We start from the raw sequence: 15850 nt of genomic DNA, 5'->3' as shown, positions 1-15850 counted from the left end.
TGTGCCCCACCCTCACCACCAAAACAAAGTCTTATACCGGGCTATTGACTACCATTTGAATATTTGTATTAAAATAAAAGCCGCGAAAGGTATACTAATGCTGCCTGTGCACGTGACTTATACTGTTAGGGGATATAGGAATCATATCACCACTATAAATGGGTAACGAACTAAATATTGTTAAGTACCTCTATAATTATCGAAACTAAGCATACGCTTCGAGTTCAAAAATTCTTCTGGGTCACCGCAAACCACTAAATCCGTCAGTCTTAGGACGACTCGAAGCGCTTGAGGTGCGCGGTGTTGCGCTGACGTCACTACTCGTGCAATGGGCTCGAGGCTGGTGGTCCGAAAAAGCGGGCTATAATTGTGTCATCTGCGTTTACGGACCCCCGTGCATTGCGCCTGTTGCACGAGCTGCACGAGGCCCAAACGTCTCTAATTGAAACAATATTTTTATTTTTACCGATTAAAATGTTAGTCAACAAATAGTAGTTCATTATCTGACTTATCGTTACGGTCATCCCCTACATTAAGTCTTCCTGGCCGTATAACTCAACTACAAAGACCGCTTTGTGTGCCTTTCACGGATCGTTTAAAATAAGTCTGAAATAAAATAAAACCCTGTATAGAAATATAACGTTATTTATCTCTATGATTAGTCATTGTTGCGTGCTGTTTTAGTACTTCATTTACAGTGACACTGAAGTAATTTATTCCATCCCCAAAGTTACTTTTGTATCGTTTACTTGACACCTTGAAGCAAGCCAAGCACAGTCTACAGGCAGGAACGCAGACGATGTGGCAGCGGTCGTCTAACGGAAGGATGTATATTTGTTTCACTTTCCGGTAGTAGTACAGCGCTCCGAGTCCCGATTGGTTGTTGTATAGTCTACCTAAGCTGCATTAACGCCAATGAATGGAAGCACCTGTCAAACCTATCAGTTGTGGCCTATTGTCCTCTCTCTAGTTGGAAAGTTTACCATCGCGCTACCGACAGCTGTCGAGTGATTTATATCACCGAGGTTCATGTAGAAGCCTTCCTCCTTTGTTCCAATGTATAAGTCGTGAGCGCGGGCTTCTCTGTCTCTGTTCTTTTTGTCCGCAACTCAAAGCATGGTCTCGGCATCCCTTTGGTTTCTTTTACTGTTTTTGTTTTGCTCATTCCTACTCTAGAAGTGTATAATACATTTTGGTAGTAAACGCATCAAACGTGTGTTGTAATGGTATATTTGCATATTGTATGAGATTGTTCATGACGAATGTCAAGGCAGCGACGATGTTCAGTAGACTGGACACTGGCCCTTTCCCAGAATCTTGGGCTCGTTGTTTGGCGTTCAAATCGTGAATCACGACGCTATACCCTGAAGTTCCCCCGTTCACTTGGGGCGTGCCGTGGACAATGACGTAGACTATTGAATGCGGAGCTTACAGGTGTCGCCAGCAGCAACGAGGCACGGGAGCCGGACGAAGGGGGGACGAGCCCCTCCGTGAGCGTCTATTTCCGATCCGGCTCCCAATCTTGGTGGGCGAGCTGCACGAGCACATGACTGAGCGTATCCGTACTCCATCTCTGCCGGGTGAAAACATACACACCCAGCTGGCGCAATCTAATCGTCGGTCTCAGGGCGTTGAGCTTGCCCAGAGTAGTCCGCGAACAATCCATCAGGTCAGGCGTTCTGGGCGACGGCTCTTTTCTCTCGGGAGGAGTGCAAAAAAAGCGCTATCGCCCAAGGTCTTTTTGGCGACCCGTCGGGGCTTTGGGTTGCCTCGATTGCGCCGATAAAAGAGCCGACGTCTGCCTCGACGGAAGATTCCCAGAGTCATCTGACGCATGTCGACTCCGCTCGCCGAGGACACGTGTCGCGTTTCGGGCCAGACGCGTCGCTTTCTTTTCTTGATTTCGGGCCGCGTGCCGTGCTGAGGCTTCGCCGTGGGCTTCGCACGATTACCAGCCGCCTCTTTCGTTTGTGCGACGCTGGGCTGGATGCCACTGGGTCACGTGGTCGGATTTCGCGAGACACCTTCGAACTCCGGCAGTATTCTTGATCATTGCTATCGCATAATTCCGCTCGATTTCGGAGGGATCTGTCACGCGAACGCTTTTAGCCGAATAGAGGATTATTTCACAGTCAGTGATGACACTTGCTCACAAGCGTCTTCACCTATTGCGTTACGTTATACAGGAACGTTTGCGATGGCGAAGCGGCCCTGTCATTGACGGTCACTGTCTGTTAAATTTGAATGGCGAGGCTGAGTTATGCGCGAAAGCTCGCGCTGCTGGAACCCGGGATCCTGGGTTCAGTCCCCCACCTTGTCCTGTTTCAGTCTGTATGAGCATCGTACCATCGTGCGGTCGTCTTACAGTACTGCGTGGTGCACGTTGAAGACGCAGGCTAGCGGTTGTACTGCTTTGGCTAAATTTCTCATCTACAGCCCAGAGTCAAGTTGCTCATTCACGCAGACTAACTTCCGGCTGTCTGAACATACATAGAACAAAATTACTAGCGGATTGACATTTCATCCGCATGATCGCGATATGTGTAAATCGGTTGCACATTCGATTGTCATCGCAGGGAGCGTGCTTTTTTGTGCGCGGCCACTTACCTGGAACAACGCTGGAGCCGCTCATTCTTCGCGGTGATCTTGACGCCACGCCCGCTCAAGGGTCCGCAAAGGAAATAATGTTCTCCTACGAGTCGCGGTCAGCTGCCTGAAAGTCGGGCTGTGAATTGTCCAAACGATTCCCCAGTTCAGATGGCGTACAGAGGGCTTGCTGAAGTTACGATTGCCTCGACGAGTTAAATTGATGTGGAGGACAACTATGCATTCGGTGTTGTTGGTGGAAATGATACGACATTGGAGACCCTTTAACACAAACGTATCTTGAACTGAGATAACTTGCTATTTCTGGACAATCAGTTGTCCTGTTGTGTGCTTGTTCACCGACGCAACCTCCTCCCTAATATTGTTGTACGCTGCTGAGCGCAAGCGAAGAGCGAGCACCCTCAAGGCTTCCTTCACTCCGGGACTCTCGTTATTATTAGCAGCCAATGTCGCAGCTAATGACAAAATGGTGGACTGATGCAGTGTGAAAACATACTTTGTTATGTCCGGAAGGTTTACATATTTTACTTACATTGGGTATGCCATGCAATGGATGCGGTCGCATTTCCGCGTGAATGCCTCTTCGCTGCTTTGGAGATCGGCTGCGAGCCGTTGGTATTTCTAGCTTTACTAATTATTGATATATTTTGGGCTGTAGGGTCTCCACATGCAATTCAGGCAGTTCTAAGCCAAGAGAAATATACCTGTTTATTTTTAATGAGAATAATTACCGGCTGTTTTCAGTTCTTCGTGATCTTACTGCGGAGCGAGCTAGACGCATTGTATGTATAGTTCAAATGTCAGTAAGGTGTTTAAAATGTTTTTCCCTTCCGAAACGTCATCTCTCGTGACCTTTACATAGGCTATCAACTTGCATACGAAATCTTGGGTCGACAAGAATTGTACGCTAATTATTTGTATTCGGAGCTTGCACTTTATTAGATGCATTGTAATGTTGCTGACGTAAGCTTACCAGGCTCGAGTTCAATGTGCAAAACTGTGCGTGCTGCATACATGCAACAACAGCAATGCCCTTCGCGTACTAAAGGATATCAACAGAGATATATTTTGACATTAGCATTTCTTCTGCTAACATATACAGGAGACCCCTGTTTTCCGACCGTTCGATTAAGTTTTTGTAAGTTAGGGTGTTTCGGCGTTTTGTACGCTTTAGTGACGACACTTTATGGCGGCGTTTAAGTCGACCTTGCTTGGCTGGAAATCAAGCAACTCCACAGACATAACATAACATCGTTGGCGACCCTGCCACGCGGCAGCCTTGCTTGTCCTGGTTTGTTTGGTGGCACTGTGTTTACGTTATGTCTCTGGCCAGAGTTGGTTGGGCGCTCTCCTTGTGCTTCTGCTGGCAACGATTCAAATAAGGCCTAAGCTTATTTAGTATTAAGTAAGAGAGGCAATTGGTAAATTGAAATTTCAGCAAAGACTAGAGAGGATGGAGGATACACGATAGCCGAGAAAGGTTTACATAGACATTTATATATGAAGAGCCTAAACACTGAGAGGACAAACGGAACTTGAAAGCTGAAATTCAAATACCAAGAGTCAAGTGCTGGGGTCAGAGCAGACTACCTGCGTAGAAAAGGAAGTAAATGAGAACGAGAGGAGACCGTGGGTGGAAGAAATACAGGAAAAATCGGCTTTAACTAAGTATAGGGGACGAAAAAGGGAAATAAGGAAAGAACATTGGTATGACCATTCACGAGGAAGTTCGTCGTTGTCTGAGGGTAGAACGGGAGTATTGAAAACTAGGTCATATAGGGTAAAGTATGAAGAAATGGATAGGCGGTGTACCGTACTTCAAGAAGACTAGACAATCGAATGCGTGGTACTGACGTGCAGAGGGCTTACATTCCCCCCCCCCCCCCCCCCCCCCCCCCCCCACTCCCTCGGGAATGGGGTAATGGTTTGGTCTTAGCGCTGGGGTTTGCAGATGAGAATGGATGAATGGATGAATAGGACATTGGAATAACAAAGAGGAGATGAGAAGGCTGATCGAAGTTATCTAGGGAGAGTCGAAGGACGAATGAATAACTAGCACAGGTGGGGACAGGCGGGACAGAGGAAAATTGGGACTCCCTCCTGCGTGGCTCTGGACAAAAGCCTCGACACTGCCTCCTAGTGGGCACGGTGTTGGAAGGGGAGGGGGAGGGGGTAAGATGTTTTTTTAGTTCTCTTCTCGTTCGCCCAGTCCCCCAAAGGTCATCGTGGCACCAAATATGAGTTACAACAGCAGAGGGGAAGGAAATTGGCGGGGCGGAAAAATCATACTTTTGGTTTCTAGGCTAGGTGGCGCAAGCTACCGCCCGTTAGCAGCCATCCATCTATCCTTGACGTCAACAGAAAGTTTGGAAGCGTGCACCGGAATTTTGTTCTGCGAAGGGCGATGTATTTGCGCGCGCCCCGCTAAAGGGCAGCGGTGCCGTCTCGGCGTGGCGTCGGAAGCAGGAGGGGTTGCAAACATACTACAGTCTAGCTCACAAGTTGTGCTTCAGCCCGTGAGCATGACGGGTGCTTTGCTTGTTGTTCAGAACGTAACGAATGCGAGTCTGTTAATCTATGGAGTTTGCGCGCTTGGCTGCGAATTTGTAAACTTGATAAGTATCTTGGGATGTTGGACTCAGTACAAATTGGCTACAGCTCATCTTTAGTAGCAACGTAGTATTCACCCGTGCCATCTAGGATCCCACAAAACGAATGCTGAAACATGTTGTCACGTTATAATACTTTCCGACGAAGGCCCTCGTATCTATGCTTGCGGTAAAAGCTAGATGCTAGAGGATTTTATGATGAGCAGAGAGCTCCAGAAAAACTGTGAATGGGATTTTCTTTTTAATTAAATTTCAAGGGACTTGTTTCTGCCATATTAAAGATATCTGTTTGTAGAAAGTGGCGTTCAGTAGAGACAACAAATAAATAACTAAGAACAGTCGTCAGCCGTTACTATGCACTCTAAAAACAAGGGTCTGTTTTCACACACTTTTCCCATATAATACAACCCAAAACTTCAGTTCGACGTACAGCGCACTGACGTCGTTCTGACGGTACTAAGTTTATCGAGAGGCTTGATAGCCGTGTGGTACAACTTATTCAAATAGGTAATGTACGTGTTACTGACTACAAAAAATAATAATAATCGCGGTTTTCTTGGCCCGACTGAAAAACCTCAGTGTTTTCTTTCTGTGGTCTTTGATACGTACTTTAGGTATTTAATAAGTTATATCGCACCGTCATCATGCCCCTCGTAAAATTTGGGGGCGTCTGTTCGACTATGGCGCGCTGTACGTCGAAATGAAGTTTTGGGGTGCATTGTATGGGACAAAATGGTGTAATGTGATACCTTTTTTTTTTAGAGTGTGGTTCAGTAGCTGGACGTATGCCTTACCTTTCTGTTTTCACTGTCTGCTATTTACGGCACCCTTTTAAGCTCTTTTCCACCGAAAAACTTCTAGCTAGCTAATAGAGAGTGGATGCTGGTGGGGAATTTCGGCTCTTTTCTTTGCACCTGCCATCATAACGGATGGTAATAAAATAAATCACAAAGACGAAAGATAATAAAATGAGTAAGGATTACGTAATAAATGACAACGCATTTAATTGTAAATAAAACCAGAAACAAGAATATGAAAATAAAAACATGCATTAATTGAGCGGCTCAAAGCTGACAACCCAGACTAGACGTTGTTTAAACTACCATAAAGGCTGGTTTACACCGCAGTTTTCTTGCGTTACGAAGCTTACGTACGCTTACATCAAAATAGAACTGCAAGTCACGGGCGAGTGCTGTCCTTTAACTGCTTGCATCGCTTCGCACGAAGCGTGCGGTGTCGGTAACTTTCGGTTGTATCTTGACGTGAGCGTATACCTACGTAAGCTTCGTAACGTAAGAAAACTGTGCTGTGTGAAACGGGCTTAACGTGAACAGCCATAAATCAAAAGCCCAAGTCTTAAAGTCTCAAAGTTTTAAGCAATTGCTTAAAACTTCGTTGCTGACGTAAGATAAACAGCTCATACGTCCAGTGAGACTTCGTTCGCGATGATAACCAGAAAGAGCTGCGTTAATACGAGACCGAGCTCACGGCAGATTTGATACACATCTGATCTGCGATGCGGCATGTCTTTGAACGGCATTACCACTGAAGAATACTGCCCCCCCCCCCCCCCCCCCCCCCATGTTTTGCTTACAAAACAAAATACAAACACACACAAACAAGAGACATGGATTCACCGCTCTCGTAAAATAAACCGGCTACCGCTGATGAAGATACATGGAATCTCCGCGGGTCTGGAGCCGGCCGGAGTTGTGCGAAGAAGCCACTGTGCAACTCGAGCGCTCCTCATTGCGCGGCTGCATATCTTTACGGCAGCGTAACTCACGTCACGCAGGCATCGACGGCAGTGCCAAGGATGAGCGCCTCCGGTCTCGTTTCGCCGCTCTTGGCGACGCGCAGCGGTACCGCTGGGACGGCTGCACCTTGTTAAATCTTTACGGGTGACGTTTGCGTAAGACAGTCGTGAGCGAGAGCGGGGTACTATGAATTGGCGTGGCTCGCGTGAGCTATGGGGACGGATGGGAGCCAATGGGCTTCGAGCTCGCACCTCCTCTCCCGCTGCTGTAGGAGTACGGCGGCGAGACGCGTGTAGATCGCGCTGCGGGTTGCACCGCTCGGGCATTTCGACCACGCGCTTGCAGTGGGCACACGGGCCTTCAGATCTCTCGGCATTTACTATCCCTATTCTGCTCTCAAGATGAAGGTGAGCTGCTCAACTAAGGGGCTCTGTGTTGTGGATGAAAGTGATTAGTTGCCCCTTCTGAGATGTTTTAGCATGCTAGGATTGCTTTCAAACATTCTAATACGATACTTGAAGGCGTGGATCATAAAATTATGTGTGCGATTGTGCACGATTCCTAGTTGTGTAATGGACATGAATATAATTGCCATTTTATGATGAGGGGAACAAACCACTTAATGAGGTTCGGGAGCAGACTGGAGCTGCCGAGCTCTCTACGACCTTGAGTGATTTTTTTCTCTTCGGTCTGTCCTTTTTGCCTATGAAGCTCACTCTTAAGAGCGGCGCGATCAGCCTACATGGTTAGATAGTCTGGAGAAATCGATATTTGAGTCCGTGAATCATCTTGACTATTTAGTGGACTCGCCTTTCCACTTTTCAGGAGCCTGATGAGTATCCTGACTAGATTGTAGTGGAAATTGTGCGTGAATTCGCGTGGTGTATATAACCCTATAATCACCTCGATCAGTGAGATAGGTGGAACCTTCCTTCCTAAATCCTCGGTCAAATATGGGCCACATTTTCTTGGCTTACTGCCGCGTCTGCTCAGGTCGGCCCTGGCGATCGGGCGGCGTCCGCGACTGACCCTTGTCCTTGCCCCTCGCAGGGAGGCGTGGGCAAGATGCTGTCCGCGTTCCTGCAGAAGCTCAGGCGCACCAAGGAGCCTGGCGCGGACCACATGCAGACGAACCTGAAGCGGTGCCTGACCACCTTCGACATCACGCTGCTGGGCATCGGCCACATGATGGGCTCCGGCATCTACGTACTCACGCCGGCCGTGGCCAAGGGGGTGGCGGGTCCCGCACTCATTGTGTCCTACCTCGTGGCCGGCGTCGCTTCTCTGCTGGCAGCTCTGGCTTACGCCGAGTTCGGCGTTCGTTTCCCCCGCGCGGGCTCGGCCTACTCCTACGCGTACTTTTCGGTGGGCGAGTTCTGGGCCTTCTTCGTCGGCTGGAACGTGGTCCTGGAAAACGTGATCGGCATATCGGCCGTGTCCCGTGCGTGTAGCGCGTACATTGACTCGTTAACGCACGGCGCCATCAAGGGCTACATTATGAACGTCACCGGAGAGATGCCAGGCCCCTACCTGTCCGCTCACCCCGACTTTCTGGCGCTGCTCATAATCGTTCTGTACGTGGCATTCATGTCCGTGGGCGTGCAGGCCACCTCGTGGCTCAACAATATCCTGTGTTGCGTCAACATCTTTGTGTTGTTCATCATCATCGGCGTCGGGGCCTACTTCGCCGACTTCTCCAACTGGACGAACCCGGACACCGGGGGCTTCGCGCCGTTCGGCGTGCATGGCATCCTGGCTGCGTCGGCGGCTTGCTTTTTTGCCTACGTGGGGTTCGACGCCATCGCGGCCGCCGGCGAGGAGGCCGTCAACCCGCAGCGCTCGCTGCCCATCGCCACCTTCATCTCCATGTCGGTGGTGACGGTGCTCTACGTGGCCGTGTCCGCCGTGCTCACGCTCATGGTGAACTACCGGGACATCGTGCCGGACTCCGGACTCCCGGACGCGCTTGAGATGAAGGGGGCCATCTGGGCAAAGGTGGGTGCACCCTTGGCTCGGATTACATAAAGCAAAATTTTCAGAAAGGACACAACATGCTATCCTGCATGTTCCGAGTTTCACAGAAGTTGCACGCAATCAACAATAACAAACGTCTACAGCTTGCGGCTAAATAATGGGTGGTAAATACATTGTCCACCCCTTCGATAATGTCTCCGTTAGACATATTATAAAAAAAAAAAAAAAAACACCGAAGGAAAGCAAATGGCGCAGTAAACGCTAACAACATTCGTGACATCTATTTGCGGGTATTAAAGTGCGAATAATATAATCATCAAGGAAAACATTTTTTTTTATTCCGGCACGTTTAATATTTGTGCCAGCTGCTTCATGGCACTGCTCTTGCTATTTGTATCTGTGAAGTCAACGTTCGTTCCTGCGAGTTTAAGAAGGCTCACATCGGGAAAAGAGGTAATTCGTTGTCAGTTGTTTATACAGCGGGAGGTTCAGCTGCCAGGAACATGGCGACATTGTTAATCGCTGTAGATGATAAAGTTGTCCAGTGCAGTACAACTGCTATCCTGGGGTCTTTAACGTGCACCTCGCAGTGATGATGCACAACAGCACGCCGGTACGATGCTCATCCAGATCGAAACGTTCAGGTGTGGGGATTGAACTCGCATCGAACACGTTTTCGTTCTGTTAACTTAAGTGTTTGAAAGCGCAAAAAAGACAAAGACGAAGGCACACCTACAACACGAACTGGTGTTTTAAACTTTTTAAATGAACATGAGCCAACTAACTTAATTCACTACGGGGATGAGCTCAGCTAGTTGGTTATTATACATCACGGGTGCAACCAGCTGGACAAAAAAGGAAGAAAAAAAAAAAAACATCGATCGGTCGTTTTCTTTTTTTGTTTTGTTTTGTTTTCCTTCCTTGTTCAGCTAGTTCCACCCTGTGATGTAGCTTGATCCAAAGTATTAATTCAGCATATTTTGTTCTGGGCTGCATTGAAAAAAAAAGAAGGAAGTATTCATTTATTGTCTTTGAGTCAATATCTGATACACGCACGTTTTAGTTTTGCAATCGTGTGACATCGTACGCGTACGAAGAGAGAAGTATGGTGTGCTTAACAAAATGAAATGAACCGGGAAAGCGCGTGGCCTCGCCAGTACGGCTCTGGGCCTCGCGTACCTGTTGCGACATCTGCCGGGAGAAGCCACGCTATCTGGTGTCGCAAGTCGCGCACAGCTCAGCCAAGCATTCGGCGGCTGTTCACGCTCGCTCGAGGCACATCCAGACGCAGCCGACGCTATATGAGCATGTGGAAGCAACCGCACAACATCAAAAGCGCACTATCATGATGTTCGTCATGTTTCTGTACGTATGCTCCATGATTCATAAATCGAGGGGTCCTATAATGACTTGCGCTTCTGGAGCTGCTTGATTGCAGCCAATACCTCGTAGCGTCGGCTGCGAAGTGTACGCTTGAACCCGCTGCAACTTCTACGACGGCGCGCTAACATCATCGCGCATGCGCAGAACACTTTCCATCAAGCACTTTTTTTATTTTCTTTTCTGCGAAGTACCGTATCTGCCGGACGAGAGCGCGATATGCTTGCGATTTTGGCGATCCAGCGATTTTGCGATTTTGGCACCATCGGCGCGGGAGGGCTACAAGCTGGGGGTGTGCGAACGCCGTTTCGATTCGAATAGGCCTGCGTCATTAATAACGTTCGCAGTAAAAGGAAAAGCCAGAACAACCTTCTCCAGCCGCCTCGGTGGCTCCGAGGCGAGAGCGCCGGCCTACGGATCCCCAGGTGGCGGGTTCGAATCCCGACCGAGGTGCCCGCAATCTGACGGAGGCTTATTGCGGAGGAGGCGCCGTGTAACCGAGCTTTCGGTTGCACGTCAAAAGATCCCCAGGTGGTCGAAATTAATCCTCAGTCCTCCGCTGGGGCGTGCCAGATGCCCGTCGTAGGTTTGGCACGTAAAACCCCCAAATTTTTTACAAAAACTTTTTTTTTTTTCAAGTTTTAAAGCCAGGGATGACAGTGCGCTATTTGATTCGAACTGGTATTCGCACGCCCCTAGTAAACCTGATTTTCACGCCTGCGACGTCTGTGCGCGCCGAATACCGCTAGTCGCGTCGGTTGCGTTAGTGCGCCGGTACCTAGAGTGTCTCGTTTTCACCGACGTGACGTCGGTGTGCCGCGAGTCCACTCACGCGGCCGTTACGTTGACGTATAAATGCGCCTTGACAGTACATAAACGCTGACCATGAACTTGCAAGATCACCACGTTTTGTTTTTCTTTTTACTTAACTGTATCTAGCACAGATTGTCTTTTTTTCGGACGTAAAAGCTTTGAAAAACGTTCCCACCTCTGGGGGTGGGCTCACAGCATACGCTACAGAGGAATATCTAGTGTCATGGCACGTGTTCTTTTTTTTTAATGCGGAAGCATTAACTGCCCTATGGAGCGAAGCCGGCATTGTCTGTTGCAGCGAAACGAGCAATAAATTCCTATTGGCTGCGACGCGTCATGTGCTGGTCAATCTTCAAAGTGGACGCGTCTCAGAAATAAAGCACATAGAAAAGCACAGCAACGCAGATGCTTCGTGACGGAAGCCGTGAGGCCGGCGCGCCGCTCAATGTCAAAGCGGACGCACCTCGGAAATAAAACACAAGGAAAAGCACAGCAACGCATATGCGTCGTCACGGAATCCGGCGGGGTTTGCCGCACCTCCGCAGTGGGGAAGCGTGATGTCACGGCCGGAGCGTGCAAGAGGAAGACGTGGCGCTCTGCCTCCGGCTTTGACGGCGCGGCCGTACCAAGCTGGTGAACGCTCCCGTCGGCACGCGCTTAGCGCAAGGTCAGCGCTGTATGCTTGTAGCGCTCCGCTGCATGCGTGAACAGGCTTTTATGCTTTCGCATTCCTAATGTTTTTTTTTTCATTCTGACTAAAATAAAACGTTTCGCCTTTCCAGTGAATTTTTATATTTAGGGCCACATAACATATAACACATCTTGAAGGACAAAACAATAAACAAGTTTCCATTGTATGCGGTAATAAAAAACACACGGTTAAGCTTGAAGTTCACGTTTTATTGTAGCCATCTATCGGCGATTGCACACCGATCGCGAACAGCTGTTGACTTCTAGGCTCAGCTGCGCACACGAGCGCCTCGTGACACCCGATGGCGCGGCTTTTCCTGGCAGATGTCGCAGCAGATACCAAAGGTTTCGGGTACCTATGAAATGCGAACAGCCGAGTGTGTGGCTTTCGATAGATGCTGCGCTATCTAAAGGTCACTAGGGCGTCTACAGGGGTGTGCACATCGGAGTAGGTAACACCCTTGCAGTCACCCTTATCCGGTAGCTTTAGCCCAGAACTCTTAACCTGTAACCGACTATAGTGGCGTCTAGCTAGCGCAGCATGTATTTAAGACGCTCCGGTGTTCGCATTTCATTCGTTTTCCATAGCAGAGGTCGCTCAGCACCCGTTCTCAGAGTTCGCACTGTTTCATCCCGGCACTCGGATAATTTTTGTTGTCACTCAACACACCCCTGCAAGTGGCGCAGAAGTTAATAGCACCACGGTTTAGTACAGAGCAAAATTATTAAAATATTTCTGAACAAAAATTAAGATTGCCACGCTCAGGCATTACCTTCTAATACGTGTATGTAACAAGGCATCGCCCCCCCCCCCCCCCCCCCAAACCAAGCAAAAACGAAATGCAATACTTGCGACTAGAGTGCCTACATACACACGCGCGCTTTTGCTTGAGTGGTGACATCTCAGCCATTTTTCCGCCCTATCGTTTTTTTTATGAATTTTGAAGTGCGTGTAATCCGGTGTCACTCAGCTCGAGCGCGTAGCTCTGGCTAATGCATAGACGTCATTTTACCACCTAAGTCACGCACCGAATGCGGGAGAACGTCACGCGCTGGCACATTCAGGGCAACAATTAATGTCTTCATCCTGAGACAGACAGACATATAGGCACCCTACTTGCGACGCGATTGAGGCAGTTGCGACTCCTCTCCCTTTCAGTGCTCGCGGGTGATTGGTGGAGCGCGCACACGTGGCGCCGCGTACGAACGGGCGTGTCTCTCCTTCGCCCTGATTGCTGCCAAGAGCAGGCTTACAAAATTATTTTGTTGTAACTGTGATGTGATGGTTATGTGTCAGCCCTCGCGCGCGAGCAGACAAGTTCACTCCCAATTCAAAATGCGAGTTGCTGCGTCGTATGTAACGCGGTAATTAAATTTTGTTTGACAGGAGCTGATCTTGTGACATTCGTGGCCTATTAACAAAAAATATTTTGGACGTGAATTTTTTTCTTAAACCCGTGACTTAAAGGTTCCCTCAGGAGATATCTGAAATCGTCTAAATATGGCGATAAGTCACTCTGCGGGCTCTAAGCATCCTAGAAATCCATAAATCATAAAGATGGACGACCGATTTCCTATAAAAAGAGCAATAAAAGATCGAACATGTGATCTATAAAATGCGACATTTAGTCGAGATTGCAAACGCTGTTATTGCAAATTGTGTATGCTTTGGCAGATGATAAAGCAAATAAGAGTAGTCGAAAAACGTTAATTTTTCGTGGAAAGAGAACATAATACCGCAATAACCGTCTCAGAACCAATGTATACAGGGTTTTTCACAAAAAATGGGCAAATGCAAAAAAAAAAAAAAAAAAAAAAAAAGCCTGTGTTGATTTTGTGTTGTGTCAGGGCCTTTTTAGGAAAATTATTATAGTCCGGGATAATTAGATTGTAATTTGCGTAATTACCTTTTTTAATGTCGTGATTAAGCTCATGGTTTCAATTAGAGAATTGCTCTGCACCATCGAAAAACACTAAATCAACAAATTGCAGAACGATAGAAGGCACGCTAAGCTTTTTACGGCTTTCTGAAAAAACGCACAAATTCGACAGGTTTTTAAGTTTCGGTTTGCAATCGAAGCGCATCTCGGCCCCGACGGCACCCGATGACGTCGACGGCACGTGAGGGCGCCACTAAAGCATGGGCCGTAGTAGCGGATGCATCCATAGCATTTGCTGCGCTACTGGCGTTGTCGGCGTCGTCGTCGTCATTGCCGTCGTATTCGATTCGTTATTGCACTTCAATCTACATATACGACAGGAAACACGGGGGAAATGTCTTAACGGGACCCAGTTCGCACTGTCGAACCGCCAAGCCAAACCTCCTTGTCGAAGGCGCAACGCTCGGGGACCTTTTCCAAGCTCCGGGACATTTCCACGCTCGCCGCCTCACTGAAATGCATGGCGCGCGTCGGTGCCTGATCTCACTACCCCTCCTCTAGTTCTCTGTATCCGGGCTGTATGGGCAACGAGCCGCGCTCATTCGAGATGTCACTCCGCGATTCCGCCGGCCGGAGGCGCCAGGATCCTTCGCTCGCTATTGGCTGACAGTAGTCCTGACTTTGGAACATGCTCCTCCGATCGCCGAAGATGCCCTCAGTGTGTTGCGATATTTAATGGCCAATATAAACGGGTACGGAAACTAAATTCCAGCGGTAATTTTTCAACTTTAATGTGTTGCGTGTTGCAGCATAACCTCAATAATACCAGTCTTTCGTTGAAAGGCACAAGAAAACTAATTTTAAAGCTAATTAAACGATACTTGAATGTGCACTTGGTGGATGCATGTGGAACCTATTTGGGAGGTAATCTAGCAAAGTTGGGGAACTTGCTACGTAGTCATGACGTAGCAAGTTCCATTACGTAGCCGCACTAAACATCGGAGCAGCGCCGCTTCTTGGAATTCAACATGTTTCTTAACCTTTCCTCCTCAGCTCACGAATCGCACATTGTACCAAACAGTTCAAGGAGACGGAAAGGAGGGACTCCCCTCTTGCTCGGACCCTCGTTTGTGTACCCGGACACAGCCATTCTCCCCCTAGAAAATTAGCCCGTCGGTCAAAACTCGTACAAAACTTGTTTTCCCCACTTAATGCACCCCTACGCGGATAGTGTTATGGAAGCTTCGTGCTCCTTGGGCCAGCCACACGCTCATCACCCCACGTATAGTTCGAACGACTCGGTTGTAACGTGTTGACGCTATTGAAACCACCACAACGCTGACAACGCCACCAACGGCAAAGCTCATAACCACGCCAGCCTTGCTACGTCACGAATGCGGGGAATCATTTTTCTGTTTTTGTTTGCGCCGGATATCTCATGGCGCATTGCGCTCTCCGTTCGCCCCTTCTCGAGCAAGGCTCGAGTGCATCGTTTGAAACGAGATATATAGCCAGTCCTTAAATATAAAAACGTGATTATCCTTTACGCTAATCACCCGTCATGCTTGATTCATTTCAGAACGAAATTTAAATTTTTCAATTTTCGTTTCCGTACTTCTTTAATGCGGAAATCGGCCGAGTATCGTCATTATTTAAGGATTTATAGGATGCCTAGAGCCAGCAAAGTGAGTTATCGACATATTTTAGAGATCCGCGAAACCTCGATCCTCAGGGCGCCTTTGGGGCACGAGCGAAAGCGTGCTACGACGAACTCCGAATTACTTGGGCTTTATTTTTCAGATTGTGGTGATCATTGGAGCGCTGTGTGGGATGTCAACGGTCCTGATTGGTACTCTGTACGCACTGACCCGGATAGCGTACGCCATGGCAGACGACGGCCTCATCATGCGCATGTTCGGCACGGTGAACAAGCGCACCAAGATCCCACTAATTGCCATGTACGTGTTCTCTGCCCTGGCGGCGGTGTTGGCCGTCATCCTGGACATCGAGACTCTGGTGGAGATGATGTCCATTGGCACCTTGTTCGCTTACCTGGTCGTCAGCGGAGGCATCATCATCTTCAGATACAGGGCGCCCACCAAAAAGGTGCGTCCTCCAACCACCCACAACCGTGGCGGTT

The 15850-nt window shown here is 48.5% G+C and overlaps 1 protein-coding gene across 2 annotated transcripts in view; it reads left to right on the top strand.

Moving 5' to 3' along the window:
- The window catches only part of LOC8032668 (cationic amino acid transporter 4), a 130092-nt gene that overhangs the window by 86428 nt on the left and 27814 nt on the right, over positions 1-15850 (top strand). Inside the window, exons 1-3 of one of the 2 annotated variants that reach the window (XM_029994749.4) lie at positions 6987-7380; positions 8024-8968; positions 15511-15816. In XM_029994749.4, the coding sequence (XP_029850609.1) occupies positions 7375-7380; positions 8024-8968; positions 15511-15816 (1257 nt within the window). In that variant the 5' untranslated portion in view covers positions 6987-7374. Of the gene's footprint in view, positions 1-6986; positions 7381-8023; positions 8969-15510; positions 15817-15850 lie in introns of those variants that run through there. The other variant, XM_040218852.2, reaches the window with a different exon arrangement.

The sequence above is a fragment of the Ixodes scapularis genome, unplaced genomic scaffold (assembly GCF_016920785.2).
Source record: "Ixodes scapularis isolate PalLabHiFi unplaced genomic scaffold, ASM1692078v2 PGA_scaffold1__304_contigs__length_218370807, whole genome shotgun sequence".
Lineage (NCBI taxonomy): Eukaryota > Metazoa > Arthropoda > Arachnida > Ixodida > Ixodidae > Ixodes > Ixodes scapularis.
Note: the sequence above shows the minus strand (reverse complement) of the source record. Positions and strands in the feature narration are given on the sequence as shown.